We start from the raw sequence: 8549 nt of genomic DNA on the forward strand, positions 1-8549 counted from the left end.
TTTCTAAGCCTTGATTTCTCCATCCGGTGATGAAAATATTTACCTTGAAAGGTTATAATGAGGATCAGCAGTAACCCACAAAAAGCACTTAGCCTAGAACCTGGTGCGCAGCAGGCTGTCAGATGTGTTTGATAAAGAGAGGTCTCGCACCACGAAGCACATAACCACACCAGCACGTGCACATCATCATAATAAAGTTTCCAAACCCCAGAGGGGGTAAAAAAAAAAAAGGAAAAAAAGACATTCCAACTTTGAACTACAGTGGTATGATACACGCATAGGATAGCCTGCCAGGGTCCTGGCATGCCATTTTAGAGTCTGCCCCCACTGCCGGATTAGGAAAGAATGGGCTTTGGGGTCATATGTTTAGGCCTGGGCAGATCTCAGAGCATCGATGTGGAGATGTCAGGCTGGTGTGGATCGTGACAGGTAGACAGACCGGGTGGTCGAAAGCACCTAGCCGAGAAAGGGTCAAGAGGGAAAAGCATATCCACAGGTCAGAGGACATGCAGGGAGTGTGGGCCTAGACCAGCTGGCTAGGGATGGGGAGCAGGACAGGACCCTGTTGCCAGTGGGAGGCCAGACTCCCTTCTCTGTGCCCTTTGTATTTGCATATCTAAAGACTTCCTCAAGCTGAGGGCTCAAACCCCAACCCTTCAGGACCAGGCAGAGGCCATAAATGAATGACGCTGGCTGCATGTGGCCATGGGGTGAGGGGAGAGGGTGATTGTGGCTGAGCTGAGAGCCCCATATCCCCTGCAAAGGGGACAGCTGCTACTCAGTCCCAGCCAATGATTGTCTTGTGAGAATCAGTGCCAATGTGGCAGATCTGACTTTTCAGGAAAAGTCTCCAATCTGGATTTTAACGTAAAATTGCTCAAATTTTAAGTGTTGGCAACAAATTGAAAATCTCTTAAAACGCGGCACAGCCCAAACAAAAGAAACCCAATGGCTGTCAGTTTGTAACCTGTGCCCTGAGTAGTCAGAGTAACAAAATAAAAAGCTCGTCAGCATTGTCAGAGACTCCATACGTGGAGATGGCGTGTGCTCAGCCTCTATGGCACAGGCAGTAGGCAGCCTGGAAGGGTCTAGTCACGCCCTGGAGAACCACGGGACACTCCTGTAGCATTTTAGGAGCCAGACGCACTCGTATGTTTCTTATTATACTCTTGATGTAAGAGGTGTTGATGGACAGTCTGGCCAAAAGGCAAAGACATGTCTTTTTCCTCTGTCTTTCCTGTTCTTCCTTGGCTAGTTTCAGCTTAGTGTATACCGTTTCCCACCACTGCTCCTCACAGCCAGTCTCGTTCCCTCTTTTTGAAAAGCATCCCTTGTGGTGCTGCAGAGCTGTACGTGTGGTCTGTAATCAGCCACATGGGACCCACCCCTGTGTCTGCCCTACCCTGATCTGACCCTTCCGAAAGAACTCACCAGGCAACCTCAGACACTCTTGAAAAATCTTAGAGATAATCTAGTCCAGTGTTCTGCCCTGAGAGCTGGGGAAACAGAGACCCAGAGAAGCCAACTGATGTGCTGAGGGTCACAGAGTTAATCAGGGACCAGCGGGCATCGCTTCTGTCACTCAGGCCTCACGGAAGAGTCCTTTGTCCTTATTTTGAGCATCTGGTGACTTTGCTGTATAAGAGGTCACCCAATATCATGGAAGGTGAGACATTCCAGCTGGTTATAGGATCTAAAACAACTGAACTTGTCACTCTTCGTCAGAAAAAGAAGTACGGACAACATACTGCCACGGGAGCCCCATTTGGACTGCCTTCACTGCTCCTGGCACAGCACCCTCAGAGCTGAGTTACTGTGGTTTTAATTTAATGAAATCTTCTTAGAAATCCCAGGGCGGATACCATGAGGCTCTAAAGATCAGATTTTAGTATCACCACTCTCCTTTTATTCTTTCTTTTTCTTGAACAAACAGTCCAGAGGCTGCTTTGGAAGCCATCTTACAATCTATTATGGATACGGTAGGTTTGAAGAAATAAATGAAGTCTGTGTTTGAGCAAGAGGCTGTTTCTCCGGCGCTTCTGAGCTTTAATCAGACCAGATTTTCAGGGTATTTTAAGGGTATCCTGACCCACTGCAGCACATACAAGCCTGCCCCCTGGCAGTTCTAAAACATGCCATGCATCCTTTTTCTGAGGACTTCCATGTGTGCAGAACTATTTTGGGAGAAGTAGGAACTCTGCTTTTGCAGGTTCCAAGGTAGTGAGTGGGAGACAAAGGGCCTCCTCCACAAACCAAGGAAGTCAGGGGGGTGGTTGGTGATAACAGGCTTAGCCTATACGTCTGATTTGAGTGACAGAGGCCCACCTTCTGGTTGCCAGTGAAAACGTGCCATTAGGTAAACAGTAGAGGTTCTGGATTTGGCTTTTCTTCCTAAGATTGTGGGAATTCACCTTTTGGTGAAGGCCAAAGGAGAAATATTTAATTGAAACCATCATTTTTCAAACATAAATTGTGGCCTATCAGTGGGTTGTAAAATCAATTTAGTGGCTTTGACTAGGATTTCTTTAAAAAAAACAAAAATTGAAAAGATTAGGAAAGAGTAGAAGACATCAGCGTACACTGCATGTAATAAAAGCACAAATTATTTTGTGAAACTCTTGTCTGATACACACATACCTGTGAAGCCCCCTTAACATCTAAGTCCTCTGGCTTCAGTGGCCTGGGCTTGAATCAAAGTCCTGCCACTTCCCAGCTGTGTGACTCAGACACATTGCTTCCCTGCACTTCAGCTACCTCCTCGATAAAACAGGGATACTAATTTCATCTCCCTCATCAGGTTGTTCTGAGGACTGACTACAACGAACATATAAAGTGCTTGGAAGATATGGGGTAGGCTGAACCCATGTACTTGTTAGCTGTGAATTTTATGATTTGCACGGGGCGGGAGGGGGCTGTCACACAAAGAAGTGTGAAAGCCACTGACCTAGAAAATGCCAAGCCTGACAATGCTCCCTTCGGCTTCCTCTGGTGTGGGCCACGCTGTGAACAGGCTGAATGCAGCCTTCCTTGCATGTCTCCCGAACTCTCCTGAGAGCAGTTTCTCACCATCCAACGCTGGGCCCCAAAGGGTGGTGCTTAGCAGAGCCACAGAGCAAAGAGGGAGCAGTGCCCTGAGACTCTGGGGACAGGTCCTCTACCCTAGGAGGCCCACCAAGCTCACACGGCTGACGGCATTAGTGCTGCTGTCGTGAAAGCAAAATTCAGCCGGGAGGAGCTTCTGCTGGAGCGGAGGACCCCCATCCCCTTCCCCCTCTCTCTCCCCTCCCCCTCCTCCCGCTTCACAGACTTCAGGCTCCCTAAAGACTTAATGAACTACAGCTTTCGTCTGTTTCAAGTCTTTAGTCATGACAGAAAGAATTACCCTTTTTGCCAGTGGAGGAAGAAACGCTTTAGTTATCAGCAGAGCTGGCAAGGGGCCAGGCAGCCTCTGGAACAGTCTGTGGGGATTAGAATACCAGAGGTAGACATTCCACTCCAGGAGGACAGTCATGTCCATGAGCTGGGCCAGCCGCCCCCAAACCCCACCCAGCACTGAAGAAGCCGCCCTGCTTCTCGCCCTCTGGCCTTTCTGGCCCAGGTGCACGGGGAAAAGGCGGCCACACTCTTGCAGCTCAGCGATGGGGATTGGAGGCCCGCATGCTTAGCCTGTGGAGATTCGTGGAAACGAATTGTGATAAAATTAACAGTTCTTTATGGGCGCCTTCTGTGTCAGCACTGTGTGTGTGGAAAGGCCACCAGCAGGGTCCTTACCACAGGAGGGGTGTGCAGGCCTCTCCAGCTGGGGTGGGTGGGGAAAGAGAATCCTGGTGCCTGGTATTGGGCCCACTTGCACGGCTCATGCTGCCGCGGTTGCTGACCATCACCGCTGTCCTGGGCTTGGTGCCATGAGGCAGGTGGGGAGTGGAGGTGAGAGGGACACGGGGAGCCACGTCCATTCAGAAGTGTTCTTTGCCAAGCCCTTCTCATCTCCTGCTGGTGCTCCATAAACCCAGTGATGTCCATGAGTGTCTCCTTGGTCATCCTTCCAGGCCTCAGGCAGAAGACTCAGGAACAGGGACAGCACTGGAGTCACACAGCTCAAGCTGCCCCAGCCAGCTTGACCCCAGCAAAGGGATCCCAGAACCGCAGGAGAGGGCCGCCACTGGGATGGCAGTGGTGGCAGTGCTGGGGACAGCCAGAGACGCTAATCTCATTACTTTTTCTGTCCCCAGAGCACAGCAGCAAGTAGCCACCACACAGTAGGGTCTCAATAACAAGTTGCTTTGAACTATTTCTAGAGATGGCACCATCTTTCTGGGTGACCTCTAGCAGTCATTTCGCCTCGGCTGTTTCCCCATCTGTAAAGCAGGGATGAGGATAATGAAACCTTGATGGCTGTATTAAGGATGAAATGAGATAAAACATGTTGAGGTGCTTTGTGAGCTCTAGAGCGCCACCAAATGGAGGCCTGAAGGATGGAAAGCTGCTTCTCATGGTGATTTCTCATTCGGCCCAGCTGTTGCCATGATAGTGGCGGAAGGGAGCTTTTTTCTTGTGGAGGGCTTTCTCTAGTTGTGTAGTCGTGGCGAGCGGGAGCTACTCTTCGTTGTAGTGCACGGGCTTCTCATTGCGGTGGCTTCTCTTGTTGCGGAGCATGGGCTCTAGGCGCAAGGGCTTCAGTAGTTGTGGCTCACGGGCTCTAGAGCATGGGCTCAGTAGTTGTGGTGCACCGGCTTAGCTGCCCTGTGGTATGTGGGATCTTCCCAGACCGGGGCTCGAACCCGTGTCTCCTGCATTGGCAGGGGGATTCTTAACCACTGCACCACCAGGGAAGTCCAGTGTGGAGATTCTTCTATATCTTCCAGTTCTCAATCTTTATGGTCTCAGATCCCTTTCACACTCCTAAAAATTACTGAAGGCCTCAAAGAGCATTTATGTAGGGTAGATCTATCAATATCTACTCTATTAGAAATAAGAACTGAAAATTTTAAAAATATTTATTTATTTAAAACTAATAAAGTGAACCCATTGCATATTAACATATTTTTATGAAAAAAATTATATTTTCCAAAATAAAGTGGGGAGAAGCATGGCATTATTTTACATTTTTGCAAATCTCTTTGATGCTAGGCTTATGAGAATCCAGGTGGGTTTTTATATCTGCTTCTGCATTCAGTCTGTTGTGATATGGTGTCTCGGTGGAAGTATATGGAGAAAATCCAGCCTTACTCAGATATATAGCTGGAGAAGGAAGGGATATGTTAACAGCCTTTTCAGAAAACTGTGGATATTCCTCTTTGATACTACACCAAAACTTGACAAGTGATAGCGTCTTAAAGGTGAGTTGTGATGTGGAATCTGAAACCACATCTATAAACTTCGTACTCTGTTACATGAAAATCCATTGGTCTCTCTTGCACTTTGAATGGATTTTTTACCCACACATGATTTTGTAATATCTCACATTGGTTATGTGGAAAATCTTGTTCACTAAGTTATGCAGATCTTCCAAATGTTGACACTTTCACTGTACATTGTCAGAAGACACATTTGTTAATATGACTGCCGATCTTAACAGAAAAATCTTGAGTATTGCGAAACTGTCAATCTCACAGTAGATACAAGTTTTCCAAAATTCTAATTTTTGCTTGAAAGCTTGCATTTTATCACTGGCAACAGATACTCTCAATTGTTTTCTTTGATGTGAAAGGCTCACTTTGTTCACTTTCTAGAAAAAGTCTGCCAAATACCCAAGTTTGAATTACCATGGTTTTTCTGTCATTTACTCTTTTAAGTAAAAATGGTGTTTCACGAAACAGTGGCTAATTCAGCTTGCAACTCAATCTCCCGTAAGCTTTTCCTTGAGATAACAATCGTACTTCGGTATGCAGCCAGAGTGCTTTATGTACACATCCCATTCATCACACAGAATATTAAGAAGTGTAACCAAGGGCTGAAATTCGATAAAATTAATTTTTACTGCTTCATCAAAGATATTCTTAAGGGAAATTGGCTTGTTTTTTCCCCAAGAGTGCTTTGTGGTGAATGCAATGATTACTACTACAGTTCAGTGTCCCTGCCATAATTCACGCTAAGGCACCAGCAGTTCTTCCCACCACTGCCTTTGTACCATCAGTGCAAATGTCAAAACAGTGAAAGAGACAAACACCGCCACAGTACTATTTTGAAAATAATGTTAACTCCACAGATCTCCTCAGAGTACCCTGGGAACCCCTAGGGTCTTGGCTTATGCTTAGAGAACCGCTGATCTAGATGACAATTTGGTCACCTAAGTTATAAGAATATTCATCCCCTGGTTATACCACATGACACAATAAAACTTTTAATTTTTTAAAAATCTGACCATGTGATTTTTACTCAATTGGCTTTGCTCACAGCTGATCTGAGGCTGCTGCCCCTTTTGACAGTTGAGGAAGTCGAGGCGCCACAGGCTGAGTGGCTTACCCCCACACCCAGGTGGTTAGTAGCAGAACCGACTCTCTAACGCAGGACTGCAAGAGAGAAGGCCAGGGTTCTGCAGGCTCCCGCGGCCACATGAATGCTCACAGACTCCACGGCAAGCAGACTGCACCCGCTGTCTCGGTCCCTCAAAGGGCCCTTTGGGACTGTGGGTGCTCTCTCCTTATCCGAGGTCAAATGCAGCAGCACTGCAAATGGTGCAGAAAGCCTGCATTCCTCCACAATCCACCTGCAGCCGAGGACGGGATGGAATGCACCCCGTTTAAAGTGGATTACGGTTCATCCATACAGAGGAACTCTGTGCAGCCACAAGAAAAAATAACAAAGAGAGAACTCCTCAGAGACTGATATACAAAGGTCTCCAAGATATATTGTTAAATGGAAGAAGCAAGGTAGAGAAAAGTGTGTAAAGCTTGCTACCTTTTGGGCAAGAAAATAAGAGAAAAAATATATTTTTGCTATGTATATGCACAGATAATTCTCCGGAAGAAGAAACTGGTAATACTTGTTGCTTTGGGGAACTGAGGAGGTGGGTGGGAGGCTTTTCAATGCCATCATTTTATACCTTTTGAAATTTGAACCCTAGTGGCTGCCCTATTCAAAATAAGTAAGCATTAAGTAAATAAATAATATGAATATATTATAAATAAATTAAAAGTGAGCGTTAAAAAAAACTCACAAGGCTCTCCCTTGGAGGTGCTTTGGCAGGTAGGAAGCATCAGTTTCAATCCCTCCTCCTCCTCACCGAGGCAACAATAATAACATCTGTGACTTATTGAACCTTTAATATGCACCAAGCAGTGTACCAAGTTGCTTTGCACCAATTGCCTTCACACCGACCCTAATGAAGAGGATACTGACAGTATCCCCATTGTACAAATGGGGAAGCTGGGGCTCCCAGCCACTCAGTAACCTGCCCAGGGTCCTACAATAGTGGGAGAGTCAGGATCTGAGCTGGCTCTGCGTGAGCCCCACACCTATGCCCCAACCTCCGGGCCACCCTGCCCCTACAATGGGGGTGTTTCCTCTCCCCACTCCATTGCAGATAAGATCCTGGTTCACTGCGCCATGGGCCGCAGCCGGTCGGCGACTCTCGTCCTGGCCTACCTGATGATCCACAGGAACATGACCCTGGTGGACGCCATCCAACAAGTGGCCAAGAACCGCTGTGTCCTACCCAACCGGGGCTTTCTGAAGCAGCTCCGGGAACTGGACCAGCAACTGGTGCAGCAGAGACGACAGGCCCGGCACGGCGGGGACGGTGAGAAGGCTGGTGAGAAGGAGCTGTAAGGCCCCCTCACGGGGAGCGCAGGATACTCGGGAATGACGGGGGAAGGCTGAAAATAGCTCTGGCCTGTGACTTCGTCACAGAGAAGGGACGTGAAACCAAAGCTTGACTCCTTCGAAACAATCTTAAACTTCCCAGGGGCTGGTGAACAGAGCGGGTAATTCATAGTGGCCTCCGGTAGGAGGCCAGCACTTGGCTTCACAGCAAAATGGGGCAGACGGGCTTCCCAGCGGAACTGGCTACAAGTGAGCACGCATGCGCCGTTTTTTTTTTTTTTTTTTTTTGGTAAGATGGATGCGGAAAAGGATTTAAAGATGTGTAGACATTGTGCTGTGATTAAATATTTGGCTTTGTCTGAAAGTCACATTCTTTAAAAAATAATTTAAAAATATAACTTGATTTTCTAACCACAGAAAAGTGCCTGCGAGAGCTGTTGCAGGAGAGTTTGCACCGCTTGTTAGTGAGTCGGCTGTCCGGGGTGGGGGGTGGGCATGGGGAAGACGCGCGTTTCCTTACCGGTGGCTCCTGCATCTTCCTTTCGATGGAACCCCCAGGCTCAGGTCACCATCCATAGATGCTGCTCTCTGGAGGCGGCAAAGAGCAATTCATCTGGTAGGGGTAGGGAGTGGCGGTCCCCTGCACAGAGGCCCCCCGCTTTGGGCTCCCCTATCTTCCTCAGGGAGCCAGGGCTGTTCAGAATCTTAGCCAGAAGCGCCACTACCCAGAAAAATTCAACAAATTCTGGTAAATTTGAACAAGAGTTTGACTTTATAATTTTGGA

At 47.7% G+C, this 8549-nt stretch overlaps 1 protein-coding gene across 1 annotated transcript in view; it reads left to right on the plus strand.

Annotated features, from left to right (window-relative positions):
* The window catches only part of DUSP29 (dual specificity phosphatase 29), a 35354-nt gene extending 27226 nt beyond the window's left edge, over positions 1–8128 (plus strand). Inside the window, exon 4 of the mRNA XM_059900176.1 lies at positions 7526–8128. Coding sequence (XP_059756159.1) covers positions 7526–7770 — 245 coding nt within the window. The 3' untranslated portion in view covers positions 7771–8128. The remainder of the gene's footprint in view (positions 1–7525) is intronic.
* Positions 8129–8549: the final 421 nt, after the last annotated feature.

The sequence above is a fragment of the Balaenoptera ricei genome, chromosome 16, assembly GCF_028023285.1.
Source record: "Balaenoptera ricei isolate mBalRic1 chromosome 16, mBalRic1.hap2, whole genome shotgun sequence".
Lineage (NCBI taxonomy): Eukaryota > Metazoa > Chordata > Mammalia > Artiodactyla > Balaenopteridae > Balaenoptera > Balaenoptera ricei.